Consider the following 18027-nt stretch of genomic DNA (forward strand, 5'->3'; position numbering starts at 1 on the left):
AATCCAACGCTGACAGTATAAAATTTAACCTCTGCTTGTTTCGTAAAAAATTAATAATTTGGATAGTATTTTGAGGAACTTAATCATCATTGTCTCCTACAAAAATGAGTTAATTAAAGATATATTCATGAGTACACATTTTTGTAGATAATTAGATTTTTGTAACCCTTTTTTTCTCTAAAGATGTAAATGATCAAAATTAGAAAAATTTTAAATTATTAATTTTCCATGAAAAAATGAAGTCTTGAAAAGGAAAAAAAGAAAAAGAAAATTAATAATCAATTTGAGCTATATTTTGATCTACTATTTTATAGTAGCGTATCACTAATCTCAATTAAAACTCACCTACTAATTTTACTTTGGACCTTGGGAAGTAACTAAATACACCGTAAAATTATTAATCAATTGATAAAAGAAATTTACTTTTAAACAATAGAAAAAGTCGACAACTAATTTGAATAACTTAATCCGTAACACAATGCAACTTACGTTTTTATATGGAAAAGTACTAATCACCATTTAGAAAATTCTTATGTAAAAGTAATGTTGATCGGCGCTAAAATATTTTATAACATCAAAAGTGGGGACAATTTCTGCGTGATAAGTAATTTGTTTATACATTTATTGAGATAAATTTTCATATACATCGATAGATGATGATTTTATTAGGCAAATATGACAAAAAAAAAAATCTCGAACCATACCAATTGTGAGTCAAATACAATAACTTTTCTTTTGCGTCACAAAAAACTATAAACTTATTAACTATGACACAAATATTTCATACTTGTTTTTTATGTCATGAATAAACCCAAATTTATACATACACATACATATAATCAGTTTTAATTTTATTTAAGATAGTGTAGAGTTTTCCATAACACAAAAAAAGTTAAGATAATTTGTGTCACAATTGATAAATTTTGAACTTTTAGTGACAAAAGGAATTTGAAATATCTGTATCACAATTAACATAATTTGATTTTTATTATTTAGTATTAACCGTAATTTATTGCCCAAAATATCCAAATATTTAACTGAATAGAAATACCCAGAAAAGGAGAGAGAGAGAGAGAGAGAAGTGACAAAAGCTTATCCACCTCAGTCTCCTCTCCCTGAAGCTTCCCAAGCTCTCTCCCATGGCGGCTCAGCTCCACTCCCCCTTCAACTCCCCTCTCCTTCTCTCCCCACCCCGACTACTTCATCACCCTAACCGCAGCCTCCGTCTCCTCACCCCAAAATGCACTTCCGATTCCGCCACGCCGGACTTCCCCTCCCCTTCCCCTTCCCCTTCCCCTTCCCCGACCTCCGACGCCACCGTCGCCCCGGACAAGTTCCCCATCGAGCGACGACGCCCCTCCGAGATCGTCCGCGACCGCCGCTCCCGGCCCTCCCTGGCCCGGCCGGAGCCGCCGAACATGGAGGTCGGGTGGAGGCGGACGAAGGCGATCGACACGACGAAGCCCAAGGGGTACGCGATCGCGGACTTCCTGGAGAAGCTGGAGGGGCTGATGGGGAGGGAGTTCGGGTCGGCGGACCTGCTGGCGAAGACCGGGGAGATGGTGGCGGAGCGGGCGAGGGAGGAGGCGGAGTTGCTTAGGGAGGGAGGGGAGGTGGAGGAGCGGACGGTGACGGAGCTATTCAGGGTGCTGAGGCTGATGGAGATGGACCTGGCCATGGTGAGGGCGGCCGTGCAGCCGGAGACGCTGGCGGAGAGGCTGGAGCAGGCGAGGGCCCGCTGCCGGCAGGCCATCCTCGTCGCCAATTCCTTTTGACCGTCCGAGTCCCGACAGAGAGAATCATGTTTAAGTTTTTTTTTTTTGACAGGAGCTGAATCCACATTGGCACACTGCTTTTAGTAGAGGTGGAATTTCGGATAATTCGTATGTAAAAATATCGCGAATTTAAGGTTCGTGTCTGTGGATACGTAGTTTAACATAGTGATTTCTCAGTTACGGTATGGAAAGATTTTCCTACTCTGATAGGCTCATTATCCCAGGTGTCTCAGATGTGATCACTGCTCGGAATAATTTTTTTTTTTTTAACATGATCAGAGAGTTTGCACGAAAATACATATGCGTGATCATCGTTAGGATGACGTGTGATCATCACTTTCAAAGGAACCAATGTCTAAGTAATCATCCGTCCATAATGATCGCTTATTTATTATTATTCTTTTTAAAAGAGTCGCTCCATAAAAATAAAATAAAATTATCACAAGTTATCCCCAGTGAAATTCGACATCGAACCACATTAGAAGTTTGCTGCTCTGAATTTTTTTAATTGTCTTCCTCCTCCTCCAACCTATCATAAAACCCCCCCGTGTCATCATATTCACGTCTTTATTTCAGCAAGATTGTATATCATCTCTGAGATTTTTTTTTTTTTTTTTTTTTGATCTTGTGTTCAGCAGGTAACATCTCTCCACTTTCTCTAAAAAGATTTTATATAGAAGCAGCACATTAGCCAAATCAGCACCACATGTGCAAATCAGAACACGAGTTTTCTAATGAGCGAACTCAAAACGGCCAAAATTAATTAAAGCGCCTTTTGAATTTTAACCCGGAACAGAAAGACCACTAGTGACATTATTGGTAATAAATACAATCCATCATTTTCTTTTTGTTGCTCGAATGTTTTCTTTTTACTGTTTCATTTGGTAAATCAGAACGTAGATTAACAAAGGCATACCTTCGAAAATCAGAACCGCTGACAAGTAACTTTTACAATGAAATATTACGTTTTCATTCCGTCCAATAATTGCATTTACTAGTATCTATTGGCAAATACCCCGTAACTTTGTAAATTCTCAGAATTATTACAAAGCATAGAGCTGCAAAGGTAGATGCTGAGACATGACAAGTTAGGTAAATACTTAGATACATTACTAACCTTCTTCACTTCACACCATTAATTAATAAATTTCACAATGACTTCCCTTTTTTTTATTTTTTTTTATGAAAGAACCAAAACGAAATTAATCATCAAAATCCGAGGACCCAATTTGTGAAAAAAATAAATAAAAAATAAATTCAAAGACGATATCGCACAAATGGAAGAAGTTCAAAGATTTCTCATGCTACTATTCCCAGCATTTTGATATATTAGTAACCATTAGGTTAGATGAACGAGGGAATCCCGTGAAAATTTGTCACCAGAGCGTCGGAGGATGATGCTACGCTAAAAACAACATCAAGCCAAACATGTACAAGAGGCTATTGACCTAGGAACTACAAAGTACTCGAGAACAGGAATGCAGTTAGTCCTCGCACTTACTTTTTCGCCTTCGACTTTTTATGCTTTCTTCCCTTTGTTATCCGGTTTTTCTCCGTCTTTTTCTCAGATGCCATCTTGGCATACACCATTTGGGATTCTTGGATGATGAGGCGCACGTGGGGATCGTCCTTGGGCATTTTGCTCAGCACAATCCTTGCAGACTCGAGGTCTCCTGAAGCCAGAAGGGCTTGATACATCCTACCAATGTTCATAAAGTAGAGACATCCACATCAAGCTTGGAAAACTCGGCAGATACAGTCAGTAACTCGTATGACGGTCAAGGATTAAATAGCTTAAATCTGATTCACTTGAATTAGACGGATTAATGGGGAGCTTGAGAGAGTAACTAAAATATTACCTCAAGAAACTCAGAATATTGTAAGGGAGATCAGCTGCTTGATATTCCTTCCAAATCAAGATAGACTTATCCATGTCTTTAGTACTGACACAAGCGCTAAGAAGAACATCGAGAACCTTCCGTGAAGGGGCAAGGCCAAGATCATTCTTGATCACTTGAAGCAAGTCGAAGCCCATCTGCAGAAGTGTTGTCTCTTCCGCAATGCTAAAGAACACCTGCATGAATGAAGGAAGAAGATAGAGCGGCAGTGATTGATATATTCCAGCATCCTTGCATGCATCAGTCAAATTTTGCATCCTTTGCAAACTAGCAGGCAATTGCTACAGATAGCAAAGAAGGCCATTTGTGTCTATAACTCAAAATAACTATAAAGAGAGGGGAGGTTGGGAGATGGGAGGTAAAGGAAGAACAAAACCACTTATCCAGTTGACTCCAAAAGAACGGCGCTTGCAAAGTACCCTAAGCATAAATAACCCTGATTTTCTAACATATATGAACTACGATTCTTGATTATCTCTTGCATTTCCAATCCCAGAAGCCAACCTGACCAAAACTATTAAGAGTTTTCAGCTTAAGAAAATAGAATAGGTTCGAACCTCATCAAAAACTGCTTCCATGGCCATTTCGTCATTGCTGATACGATCTTTGAGTTGCTTCAGCAAATCAACAGCAGCACTGAATCAGATAAAGAAAATGTTATAAGCAACTGAATGCATCAGTGACACATCCAAGAACCAAAAGATAACAAATAGGACCTTAAATGATTGAATCGAACAGAGTACAAGAGGACTCTGTAACATCCATCAAGCCAGAAGTCCCGATCAGTTAACTCCTCAAGCAGCTTAAGCAATCTACTCAGCTGTCCATCTGATTGAAGGTGCTCCTAAGAGATCATGAGGCAATGTCATCAACTTTTCATAGTATAACTACCTAGAGCTGCCTCATGAGACTTACAATCAGACTGATAACAGCTTTAGGCTCCAGATTGCAGCCATCCTGCTTGAATTCCTCATACATTTCAAGAGCATCACAGATTTGCCCATTTGAAGCAAGAGCCGAGACAAGCACGCTCTTAATTTCGTTTGAACCTTTCACAAGTACTCCCTCCTCTTCAAGTACCTGTCACGATAACATAAATCTTACATATGAACTTATTATAAAGAACTATGCAACTTTCACCGACAGTCCCAGAGAGGAAACATGTACTGATTGAAATTTAAATTGGAAATTACTGCAACACCTATAATGCTAAAAGAAAGTAGGAAGAGAGGATTAACATATTAGTTTCTTCTTTAGTTGTCCTCTAAGTAGGAGTTCCCACACGGATTAGCTTAGCATCTTCTAAGGTGTAAACAGATGCTACAAACAAGATAAAAAGGACAGAGACTACCAACCCATAAACAAGATATCAGTGAAAAATACACCCCATGAAAAGAAGGCAAAACAATATGCCAAGGATATATACACTCCTATCTTTAGTTAGCTGGCGAGACATACAGGAGATCGATGGACTGTGTTTGATGCATTTATTAAATAGTGATCAATTATTTCCCAACATTTTTAACTTTATCAATAGCAAAAATTAGCCCTCATGACCATATTTGCATTCAGTGTTGAATTGAAACATCTAAAGATGCAGAAAGCTTGTACATCAGAACAATTTCTCTCTCAGTGTATTCCAGTTCGGGAATGCATAGGACTACCGAGTCTAGGAGTAGCGGGGAGTCCCGCAGAAGAATTTACTCCACACAAAATTACCTTTTTTGCCTTCTCAAACTGCCTGCAAGCTGCATATGCACTAATAAGGGCCATGCAAATATGCTTTGTAACTGGCAACCCACTGCGCTTGAATTCCTTATAGTACTGCAAGCAGAAGAGAAAAATTTAATGTAAGAAGCATCAACATACAGCCTCCGAGGAAAGTATCTATTAACATGTAACATAATGATGCCACACGGATCAGAGCTTTCTAATTGACTTGAGGGAAAAAGGAGCTTCACTATTCAGTTCCCCTCTCTTTAACCAATATATATCAATTGGTCCATGTATAAGAGAAAATACAATACTCCAGTACTTCTAACCCATGTATTAACTGAAAAAGAAGAAGAAAAAACCAGCAAATTCAATAGAGGACCCTGCATTTTGGTCAAACGTTTCCCATTTCACATGATTTTAGGCCAAGAATTACATTTTTTCTAATGTTGTGCAAGACCCTCCAAATGCCTTCAATATATACAAGACAGTCAAAATGCCCAGGTAAGTTGTACCCAATTAGGAAATCACTAGAGGTGTAACATATAAGAGTGATACACCAACTGAATCCCAGTATGCAATAGGCAGACATCAGTGGCTAATTATTGTGTACTCATGACAAGATAAAGCGAAAAAAAAGATTACAAGATAACTGATATAATATGCTCCAAAACAACAACTCGTCCATGGTGGAAAATGAGTTATAGGGAAACGTCAAGACTGATGTTATCAACAAAACATATGATTCCATTTGTCCCAAGCATTGCTTACTAAAATATATAGCTTAAGTGGCATCTATTGTACATTGTCAAAAGTTGAATGTAGAACAAATTTATCACCAGCACCTGTCTTTTACTTATGTATTACAGAAAAAACAAGTACAAATTGTGAAAAAAAGTGTCGACTACCCACCAGAAGGTACAAATGCAAGGTCACCTCATTGTGCCTGAACCTAAAACTCATCCTAGTTAGCGTTTCATCCAAGCAACAAGATCTTGTCGAAAATAATGCCAAGAAGGGAAAGTTATTTTGTGCCATTGGTTCAATAGGAAACTTCATATACAGAATAACTAAAAAGTGCATTGGTCTGTGCATATAGATATAAATACTATAAAGCACACATCCACATACATGTATATGAGTTTTTTCATATAGAGTATTTGAGTTCAAATTTGTAATGGAGTTAATCATTCTGAACATTCTCTTCATCACTCATTTTACGAGAAGCATGGTTAGTCTTTTCTTCTCGTAGCAATCAGATACTTCATTCTCACCTAGAGGTCATTGAAAACCACTGTGAACCCAAAAAAAAAAAAAAAAAAAGAGGCCTTACTAAATGGGTTACTCAGCAGATATATAAAAAAAGAGGTTTAAGTGGAGAACGTTCAGTATATTGTCTACTGCACTTAACACTATCATTGCATTTCTTATCCACCATTTCATTTGTTCTGGCACATATGCAGCATAAACATGCATGTGCATGTGGTACTGTGTGCTTTCACCTTATGCACTAAAAACTTGAATTTACAACTAAGATCTTATCCACAAAATTTTACAAGAAAAACTAAGAAATTATGCATAACACCACCTATTAGAACAGTAGCAATTTCCTTGCCAAAAAAAAAAAACCTTCTGCACATTTAAAGTTCATGAGGAGTTAAGAACAAGCATGGCTTTCACCAATGAAAGCTTTCACAACAGTTTAATTTGAAACCAGGAAGACATAATTATTAAACGTACATAAGGCTTAAAAAATGCAGGAACAAGCATGGCTTTCAACAATGATAAATGCACAACAGTTTCCACTTTCCAGGAGCAAAATTACATATAATAAAAGAAAAACGGGGACATCTAATAAGTAGGAGCTGAGCACAGAGGAAGGACATCAATACCTTATTTATATCCTCTTCAGTATTGCAATTGCATATTAGATAGCTATAAGTCTGACAATCTGGTCTCACATTTGCCTTTTCCATTTGCTTTAGAACCATCAATGCAAGGTGAGGGTCTTTCTGCAATTATCCATATTTTAGCTTTAATTTTTCAAATTCCTCAAGGTGTATGCCATCACGGCTCCAACAAGGAAGAAGACAATTTTTCTACAAATGCATTGTCCCTGTAAGCGTGTGTGCATTTATTTTTATTTTTTTTTGGGGGGGGGGGGCAGGGGGCGAGCGAGCGAACAAACCATATCTATGAATTTGACAGTACCTAAAACCAAAAATCATACCCTCACAAATTAACTAGGAGTAACTAGTAAAAAAATTTCACAGAAATGAGACAGTGGGAAAAGAAACAAAGTCGCCATTGACAAGGGAAGGCTGCACAAACCATATTTAACAGTTATTACTTAAATCAACTTTCAACGCCATAACCTTTCAAATCTGTATGCCATTTCTCATATCAGAAGGGCTATGTCAACAGTTATAGGTGCAAAAACCACTAGGCATCGTTTACCAATGAACTTCAATAGTTATCAGCTATGTTACCGAGACTTGGCTGCCAATATCAGATAATGTGAATCTAAGTGTCCAACTTGCCTAGCCTCAAACTTTAGGTTATGGGCAGTGGGCTGAAAAGGATAAAAAAAATTACTAGCAAATACCTATATGATAAAAAGGTCGATATTATGCAAAAATAATGAATTTTGCAAGGGAGATTTCAATTATTTACGTGTCTCTTGCAATATAATTTAGTTGCCATGTAAACTGTGTCGCCCTAACTTTTAATATTTTAACTTTCTCCATTCCTTTTGTTTAATGGCCTTGTAAAATGTTAAGATGGGCCTCTCTCCTTCATAAACATAATGGGTTTTCCATATATTAATATTGGCCATAGTATATAATTCAGCCAGAGCCCATATACAGAGGTCAAGAAACAGCCCAATGGCAGCCGGTATACCTCTTCTTCCTCGATCTAGGTCTAGGGTTTCCTTCAAGCTTCGCTAACTCTTGCTCTCACTTGCTTTAAGACATGGCACATGGACACGATAGGAAATTTTTGAAATGCTCTTGAAGAATCAAGAAAGCTGCTCAAGTGTACAAGGAACTTACCTCACGATAGTATCCTACCATTATAGCATTATACATACTAGATGTAGGTGCCAAATTCATTCTCTGTGCATCTTCAAGCATGTTATAAGCAGAATCAAACTGCACGAAGCAATTTCAACGTGAACTGACAGAAGATAAAACAGTAAATGACATTCATCAAGTAGATGTGGCAGTGAAGTATACGGGAGGAACTTACATCTCTCATTCTCACAGACAAATTTATCATGCTTCTGAAAATATCAGTATTTGGAATGAGATTGTGGCGATGCATCATTGAGTAGATTTGGTGCACCTTAAAGTTGAATAAAATGAAGAAAGGGCAGAAATCAGAAACACAGATAAAATCCAGTAGTAATAATTCCTAAAGCAAAACATGCCCTATATTGAGATTTAATTCACCTCGTATAAAGACTTTTCAAGTATACAGAACTATTAGAAAGGCAACGTATACAAAAACAAATTCAATATAGACAAATTACAGAGGAGAATTTATCAATCAAAAAGTACAAGAGCTTAGTGCCACAGGAAAAGTATAATGGAAAAAGAAAAAGACCCAGTGAAAGTTACTGTCATCAAGAATTAAGAAGACAAAATTAGACTAACCAACTGCTCTTACAACAAAAACTAGCCCATAGAATGACAAACACTTAAAACATAAAAAAGCTTGCGAGGCAGGGGAATTGGCTTCATCAAGATACAAAAAGTAGGCCTCATTTTATCCCAGAAAGGTTTATCCTTTCAGACAGCGGGTTAGCCCTAAAGTTTCTCTCCAAATCATAATCCAAAACGAAACGAAATGGGGATGAAGAGAAAAAAGGGAAGAGGGAGGGGTGGGCTTGACTTAAGATAAGTAGGCCTATATTAACAGTCATCAACTATAATTGCCACATGTCAAAATTCACTGAGTTAATGTGGGAAGAACAATACAAGACATGACATGCAGAAGAGACATAATAAACCAAACGTACCAAATTGAAGTCATGGCTCTCGTCACTAGCTCGTAAAATAGCATTTACTACCTCTATGGACAAGGAGAAACCAGCTTCACACATTTCTTCCACTATATCCAGAGCAGTCTTCACCTGCAGCCAAATAACATGAGCCGACAAACAGATGAGCGGTCAATCAAACAATATCATCATGAAATTAGGTATTACAATTAAGGCACCCTTTATTTGTCTATTCAATGTCCCTCAAGTCCAATTATACGTAACAATCAATTGTACCTCGAGTGAAGCGCAACAGTAGTTGATGAGACTTCCATATGAAGTGGAAGAAGGTTTCACCTTCAGCTTCTCATGAAGACTACGGAACTTAGAATGACATCCTCAACCTTAAAAGAAGTATAAAATAATTGGTTGAGAAGCATATTATAAGAACCAAATAAACACTGTCATTATATGCACAAGTAACTCACTAGGTAGGGCTTTAAGCTAAATGCGCTGACTAAACTAAACTAATTTTCAGACTGCAAAAGATATTAATGTATATCAACCCTTTATGCTAGAACACGACATTATTAAAGTGGTAACAGTAATATTGTGGAAAAAAGAAAAGTTCCTGTGAATCACTAGATTTTGAAGCCGATATACATCAGAAATCTATTCACATTTGCTTACACACCTTGCATTTGCATACTTAACATGTTTAATCAGAGCTTTTATAATTTTTTTCAATTTTGCTCCTCACTAATTTATTTGCTGTACCCACACAACAATTCACACAGGGTCCCGATTAAACTATAGATCTGCTCATGTGGCCAGTAGAACAGTAGATCATCAAGAGAATATCTTCCTGGTTTGCACTGTAAACCTGAATATTACAAAGGAGACCTGTGGTCGAGATGAAGGTTGTTTGGAACTCACCACCCATGTATTGACCAAGAAAATTTGGGGAAAAGGTGCTGGCAGAAACAGCTGAGTATCCTAGCCAGACTTTCTGTGGACAAATATTTTAAAACTTGCCCCTCATAGTCCAGGTCAAAGTTTACGATGGTTATTAATATCAAGAAAGACTCATATTTGGAAAAAAAAGAGTAAAAAAAGGCTACTCAACAATTAAACATATTGCAAACGCTTGCACAGATAAAAATTGAATCAAACATTTCTCAATAACTCAGAACAGGCATGCGTGTAAAATCTCATAAGTTTTAGCATAAAAAGGTGTTACAGACCTAAAACCCATAATGAGTTATTTAGCAACATACCTCGTAATAACTATTATGCAAATATGTATACTCAACTCAACTAAAGCACGACCATAAATCATCTATCAAAAGGGATTGATATTAAGAATTTTTACATATTGGCAAAGTCAAGCAGCCCAAAACCTAAAATCTTAACTTGAGAACCCATTTGGAGCTCTCAATCTTAGTGATTATAACATTGAACTACTATGGGGAAGTTCATGAATCTTCATTGATTTTAACTTGCTAAAATCAGAACGATTTCCATCTGATTTCAAATTTTTATTCCTCTTTAATTCGAATCATAAAAGAGAATGACCATGTCACTGTCTTTCTGACATCCATCTTTTGTTTTAATATCTGTAGCAGCAACATTCATATTAAAAAGCATATACCAGTAAGTCATACAGATCTTCATGGCATATTGAGACCAATCTACCAAAAGTGGGTGCCTCGATGTGTGTTCCATTTAAATAAATTCATAGATATTTTTTTCTAGTCCCTGTATATACCCTATTAAAATAAGTCGTCCAGCTGTTGGGCAGGCGACCAAGCACACAAAGGAGAGAGAGAGAGTAGCACCCAAAAAATTAATTATAAAATTAAACAAATAAAAGAGTGCTGGTACACTTAGAATACCAAATGAAGTCTTTGTAAGCAAAAAAATAGCTAGGAGAGAGAGGTGCTTCTAAGAATAATGGACCCAAGGAATTACCAGCAGCATTCATGAGAATCCTCACCACTAAATTTGGCATATAAGCAACATAATCAAAAATGAACTTCGTCACATGCTCCGCTCTATCATCTGCAGCATTGTTCAAACCATCAATTCTAGAAATAGTTCTCAGTTGCAAAGAAATATACTGTTTAAAAAATATTAGTCGTTCACTATTGTCCACAGAACCCAAGAGTTGCTCTGCACAAAAAGTTTGCAACATCAAACTGTAATATAATATTGGAGGATCATCTACCGATGGAATCCAATTCCAACCAGATCTTTGAATGACCTGAAATAGTGACTGACTTAAAACCATCGTATTAACTTCTACTTGACACCAGTCTCCGACATTGCTTGTCTAAAGATGTTAGGAAAGTATTTTTTTAAAAGTGGACAGAACTGAAATAGTTTATTAATCCAGCAATGTATAATAAGCTCCATCAACCACACCTAATTAGGTACCTAAAAAAATTTAAAAGACCTATGCCTATTAAGGTAAATTTGTATGTAAAGGCTTATTTTACACAAAATACAAGAGCTCAAACTTACGATGGTCTTTAAGCAACAGAAGGAATTGTTCTGCAAGGACATCCAGCTTTAACTTTCCCAAAGAGGTAAAGATGCTTGTTAGACAATCCAAGGATGATATATTCTGGATGTCTATGACTTGTAAAAAATGCAAGAGCTCCTCTCGATCACTTTCGCATAAAGCCAACAAGTAGTTTCCTGCAACAAGAAATAAGAAAAAAACCTGGTGATGAATCAAGATCACAATATCAAAGGAGGTGAGCATGTACAACCTGAACCTATCGATATTAGAAGCAATAAAATTAGCAAGCAGCAGTAATATAAATAAATCTTGAAAAGACCGCATCTAAAAATACATGTTCATTATTAAAGGCAAATATCTCTTGAGATGGAACCTCAATATTATGTCAGTGGGGCAATATAGCAAGTGCAGAAGCAACATTAAACATATCTTTCTTCGCTGTCTTTAAATCACTGTGACACATTTCCCAATTTCCTCTGCAGAAAGGTATGATTTTGTGTTAGGCAAGACTCCTTTCACAAGTAACATATATGTAAGGTTCACATATATGCCTGAAAGCAGGGTTAGGAAATTTGTTTAGAATATCTTATTGATCAGGTTTGGGGAGTAATAATAAATGAATGAGTTATGATCAAGATAAAATAAGATATATTACTTTTAAAGTAACTCTGCGATAATATATGAAGCATCATCCTTGAATGGACCAGATTACTTGTCATCCCATGTACAGCAAATGCAAATTTAATGGACCAAGAAAGAGAAAATCACTGTTACTAACTTAGCATCTCTTAATTTCTCTTTCGTCATGTATTATGCCCCAAGAATTTACAGTTCTGCATCATTCTTGCACATTACAAAACTTAAGGGTTGGTTGCAAAAGGAACACGACGTTGACCAAGCCATCCATTATTGAGCAATAAAAATCTTACTATCTTGTTACTGATGACACAACACATCGCAACAAGCCTAATTAAGAAATCTACCAAATGTTTTAGCAAAAGAGCCAAAAGTTGTACCTGCTAAGTCATATTTGTCTTCTCCATCATGACATGCTACATGGTTAATGAGTTCTCGAATCTTTTCTTCTTGATTCGTTCTCACATAAAGCAGCATCTCATAATAACCGAGCCTTGATATAGAGCTAGGATTATCATCTTTGATGAGTCTGCCAAAGAAATGGAACTCTTCTACCATCTCCACGTCAATCAAGTACATCAGAAATGGACCATAAGTATCCTCCTCTATCCGGAACCCTTGCTCCCTCATTGATTCGAATAGCGTAAAAGCCTTGTGAATCTCTTCCAAGGCAACCTCCTCATCATCACTTCCCCTGGCCTTCTCTATGCAAATAGCCATCAATGCATTGTATTCTTTTACTCCGGTTTCATGTCCCAATTTACCAAATACCTGCAACGTAGCTTCGGTACCTAGCACCTGTGCACACATCTTGACCAAACGGTCATATCGCCGAACTAGAGTATTTTTGAAGATCCATCTTTGCTTTCTTTCACGTAAAGCTTCTTTATGCAATAACGCCTTTGCCTGGGACATATCCGCAAACAATGGTTTACTCAATACTTCCTCTAGAGACTTCAGGTTACAATCTTCTGAATCAGGTGAACCGATGGAAGAATCACCTAAGAAAGATAATGAAAACATATGAGCCACATAAATTTACTTAACTAGATTGTTTTCAATAATGACGAGGCTGTAATCAGCTTAATCAAGAAAGATAAAAGAGAACTTTTGATACAATATCCTGGTACAGTCTGAATAGCGCTATCTAGTGCTTTTCTTAAATAAGATGGCAAAAGCAGGTATCATCATTATAAAAATGAATCCACAATTCAAATGAATTACTGAGCATTGGATAAGTAACACTTCTGAAAGCCTTATCGACAAGCATACATGAACAACACAATGCAATTATGCTTCATTCAGAATTCACTGCAGGCAGAAAAATTCCTTGAACATCTTCCTGGCACCACAACCAATCTCGAAATTCTGAATTTTTATTTATCTACTACAGATAGAAACTACAAATGCAAGCCGAACTAGATCCAAAATACTAATTAATCACAGCGAAATCAATAAACACGTACTGCGCAGGACGTGTGATATCTCATTTGACATCTCATTTGACAGCTGCTTCCCCAGCAGAGCTTCTGCGGAACACCAACACAAAACAATCAAACCAAAAGGTGAACTAAAACCACACACGCCAAAAAGAAAAGCAATCAAAAGGCACTACAAGTTCAGCTATCCTCTGTCACTGGTGAAAAATCAAGAGTAAATAAAGCAAGCTGATCAGACACAGAAACCATAAAAAACTTCCAGCATCAAGCAACACAACCTTTAAGGGGTGGCTTCGATTCGCATAGTTATATTAAAAAAAAAAACGCTCAATTTTTCAGTTAGTTCACGAAAATCCATTCTTTGTAACAAACGATTCAGACTTCTCTCGGTAGCTTATTCTCCTATTCGTGCAACGTTTGCTAATATCCCAGCCTCCGGACACAAACAACCACCCTCAGACCATTCCGAGAAAACCCCAACCCCAACCGCAAACTCCACTCCATCTCCACGACGGCGCACACTTCCCAGCAACCGGAACGACCGACGTACCGAGTGGCTCGGCCGCGTTCGCCACGGGCTTGCTCCCCGCTGGCTTCGGGGAGACTTGTCGGGGCGCGAATGCCGCACGGCGGGGCCGTCGGAGAGCCTGCGGAGAGTGTCGGTGATGGTGGAGGAGGTGGACGGGGAAGACGACGACGCGGAGGAGGAGTCGATGGAGGAGAGGACGTTCCTGAGGGACGCGTCCTTGGCGGAGGCGGCGACTTTGTTGGCGGACTTGACGGCCGACCGGAAGAGCGCGCTCAGTTTAATGGAGGAGGAAGAGGACATCTGGGCCGCCGCGAGCCGCCGGCTCCCGAGCTCCTCCTCCGTCTCCTGGTCCGACGAAGAGGGTTTTGAGTTTGAGAGGTTTTACGTCGTACCTTGCTTCCCCGCCTGTACGATGAAGCCGCATCGGGAACCAAGGGCGGCGAGGTCGAGACGACGGGCCGCTTTCGCTCCGGCTAGCGGTCCAGTTCGACTCGTGGGCCCGAAGAGCCCGGACCTCCGTGGTGGGCCGGTTCGAATCCGGCCCGATTCGGAAGAAATATGGGCCGCGCTCGACTTGGAAGCATTCGCTGCGCTCTAGAAAATGGCCCAGCTGCTAAAGAACATTAACCCTAGAGAGTTGGCTCCGGTAGATAAGGGACGGGCTTGGGCTCCGATTCCTCGTGGTTCACCTGCTTGAGTGAAAACCGCGACTTAACTGGGCCATGGGCTAGCAGAGGTTCATCAATTCTAGAAAATTAGATGGGCAAAGCCTGATTCATGGGCTCGTGCTTCTTTAGCAGGGGAAAAGTTAGTTTTCCATTAAGATATTATCTTAATTTGTAAAAATGAAAATTTAGTTTTTTGCTGCTATATTATATCATTTGTGGGATAATTACCAAAAATTTGTACACATATTGTGAGAATGTTAATTTAATCATAAATCTTTTAATTTTAGCCACTTGAATCCTAAATTTTTTAAAGATTTGTGATGTAGTCATTCTAATGAATTTTTGCCAACAATCATTGACATGTACCCTAATTATCCTACATGGCAAAGGATGACACTAATGTGAGCAATTTTTTGATTTTTTGATTTTTTTATGTTTTATAATTTTTTCTTTTTTTTTTTTTTCTTTATTCCTCTATTGATCACCATGGCCAAAAAGGCTCAATCTTGCCAGCCTCACTTGAAGCTGGCAAAGGTACCCTTGCCAGCCTCACGTGAAGCTGGCAAAGGTGACCCTTGCCAGCCTTTTGGTCCCTCCACTATGGTTGATTACCAACTATTGCAAAACCTAGCAATTAAAGAAGAAGAAAAAAAAATTGTCTACATCAGCATTGATCGAGCCGCATAAAATGGCTGGTATTCACAACAGTGATTACTGGTTAGAATTGATCATAATATTTATATTGGAAATCGCTCAAACGGTCTAGAACTTAATTAGCTAAATTAAAAAGTTTTCGACTTAATTGACATCCGTTTGACTTTTTTCATAACATTTCATCTGGATGAAATTTACTAACCCCAAAACAAAGTATTTTTATCAAAGTGTACGCGTTAGGTGCAACATCCTAATCGGATTCTTGGTCGTGATTTACCCTTTGAATTGATGTTTCACTTGCCAAATGACCCAGTCAGAGCTTTCCACTTAAAAGAAAACATGGCCAAATTCCATGATAGATCCGTTCCCCCCTAGAGATCTTCTTCATCAACCTTATCCTCCAGTTCTCTCTTTTGTTTGCAAGTCAGATCAGTTAGTCCCACGTCTCTCTGTATCCATCACATGAATGTTGTCCACAAAGGCCAGACAAAGCTGATTGATCCGCGCTTGGATGATGATGTCTATAGAGAGAGAGAGGGGTGTTAACGCAAGGAGGCGATTGGTCTACACATGCCTCGGATCCAGACACCACTCCAGAGAAACCTTATCTGAAAAACTAATGGCAAGTACAATAATGAACTCAAATATCCAAGTACTACAAAAGAGAACGAAACTTGTCCGTGTGCGCGATCTGGCATTCGTGGGGCTTGCCAAGCATTTGGAAGCATGCTGTATGGCGATCAAGTACTACATGAGGGTTTCCAACCTCCGATGTCCCTTCATGGTTCACCACAGATGGACGACGCCTCATTACCCCCCTTGCGCCTCCACCTTTCAGAAACAAGAAATACCTTTCGAAAAATCAAAGAGTGGCTTTCCCCGAGGAATTACTTCCCAATTGCTGCGCTCAATTCTCTATCTCAAGTTGATTATACATCTAAACAGTGAGCTCCATATAAGACCTCCGAAGTACACATTTCAACTCCCACGTTTGAGTTGTGAAACTTTGATTGAATCTGCCCCTGTACGACGTTCGTTTATACGTTATTCAAGGGGCTTTTTCGCTTTTAGGGCACGTCCAGTTCGGCAACAGATGTTGTCCTGGGGACCCCGAAAGAGATGAATTGTGTACGACTGACTGATGTGGGTGGATGCAGATATTTCACATGGGTTTTGTCTGCAAGATGCTGGGCAAAATCTATCTGAAACTGGGAGGGGATTCTTCTTCCTCCCACGCTATTATTGTAGCCTTTTCTTCATCAGTTCTAGTCCCGCCATGCATGCACGTGATGTGGGAAATCAAGTTCATGGAACGATGAACGAATGATACTAGGGATAGAGAACATCATTTTTCTTTTCTTTTTGTTTTTGTGAAAGACACTCCATGCATCTTTGGCGTGATATAGATCATTGTTTTCTCTCTTTCTCATTTTCTTCCTTAGTAACTTGGGATTGTTGATAATTTATCAATTCAACTCATCCCCTCATGTGCAGGCACATGTGGTAAGGATTCACTCAAATGGTCTATTGAATTGATTAAATTATGAGACGGACTAAAAGTGGGTATTTACAATTTGTGCCATAAAACAAAAATGCTCTCGAAATTTTTGGAATTTTCTTATTGGATATCAAATTCATTGATATCGAAGAATTTATTTATAAATACCTTTTTTTTTTTTTTTTTATCGAGGATCCGCCGGGCCTCCTTTCGCTTGCGCTATTTGGGGTCTCAAGGCGTTAGTACCTCAGAGTAAACTGGCCTAGCAGCCCACCAGTCGAGACCTCTCACTTAAGTCACGAAACTGTTCTGGGAGTTCAAACATTTGACCTTGGATGGTTTCAGGTAAGTCTCAACCAGCGCAGCCATGCGTGAGTGGGTTATTTATAAATATCGTTGATTGGTTGTATGCTTAAAGTTTTGATTGTCATAATAACATATTTTGCGAGGTAAACATGGCCAAATTCTAGGTAATCTCTAAAACATGAGGCTATTTAAACACGAAGATGTGAGAATCACACTTGTATAAATGTACTTGAACTATACTTGTCTTCTTATTCGTTAGGAAGACCAAGGTTAAAATCCGCTTAAATTTATTAGAAATGAGATCTTTTGCGCTCAATGATATGAAATTTGGACCGATGTAACATATGCCTGTGCCACATAGATCGGTGTTCTCTTTAAAATATAGAAAAAGGAGAGAGAGAGAGA

The 18027-nt window shown here is 38.5% G+C and overlaps 2 protein-coding genes across 2 annotated transcripts; one reads left to right on the plus strand and one right to left on the minus strand.

Annotated features, from left to right (window-relative positions):
• Window positions 1–1070: 1070 nt before the first annotated feature.
• LOC104450208 lies at window positions 1071–1979 on the plus strand. Its single transcript, XM_010064667.3, has one exon. It carries the CDS (start codon window positions 1140–1142, stop codon window positions 1773–1775), a length of 636 nt encoding a protein of 211 aa, XP_010062969.2. The 5' UTR covers window positions 1071–1139; the 3' UTR covers window positions 1776–1979.
• Window positions 1980–3053: 1074 nt separating this feature from the next.
• On the minus strand, window positions 3054–14900 carry LOC104450209 (pentatricopeptide repeat-containing protein At4g21880, mitochondrial). The gene is given in 18 exon segments (XM_039314609.1): window positions 3054–3474; window positions 3635–3849; window positions 4231–4309; window positions 4390–4517; window positions 4589–4753; window positions 5393–5497; window positions 7279–7398; window positions 8440–8538; window positions 8636–8731; window positions 9408–9521; window positions 9666–9757; window positions 9760–9772; window positions 10944–10984; window positions 11340–11429; window positions 11892–12068; window positions 12909–13529; window positions 13995–14057; window positions 14518–14900. Coding segments are annotated over 17 exon segments (2388 nt in total). The 5' UTR covers window positions 14026–14057; window positions 14518–14900; the 3' UTR covers window positions 3054–3272.
• Window positions 14901–18027: the final 3127 nt, after the last annotated feature.

This window comes from Eucalyptus grandis, chromosome 6 (genome assembly GCF_016545825.1).
Source record: "Eucalyptus grandis isolate ANBG69807.140 chromosome 6, ASM1654582v1, whole genome shotgun sequence".
Lineage (NCBI taxonomy): Eukaryota > Viridiplantae > Streptophyta > Magnoliopsida > Myrtales > Myrtaceae > Eucalyptus > Eucalyptus grandis.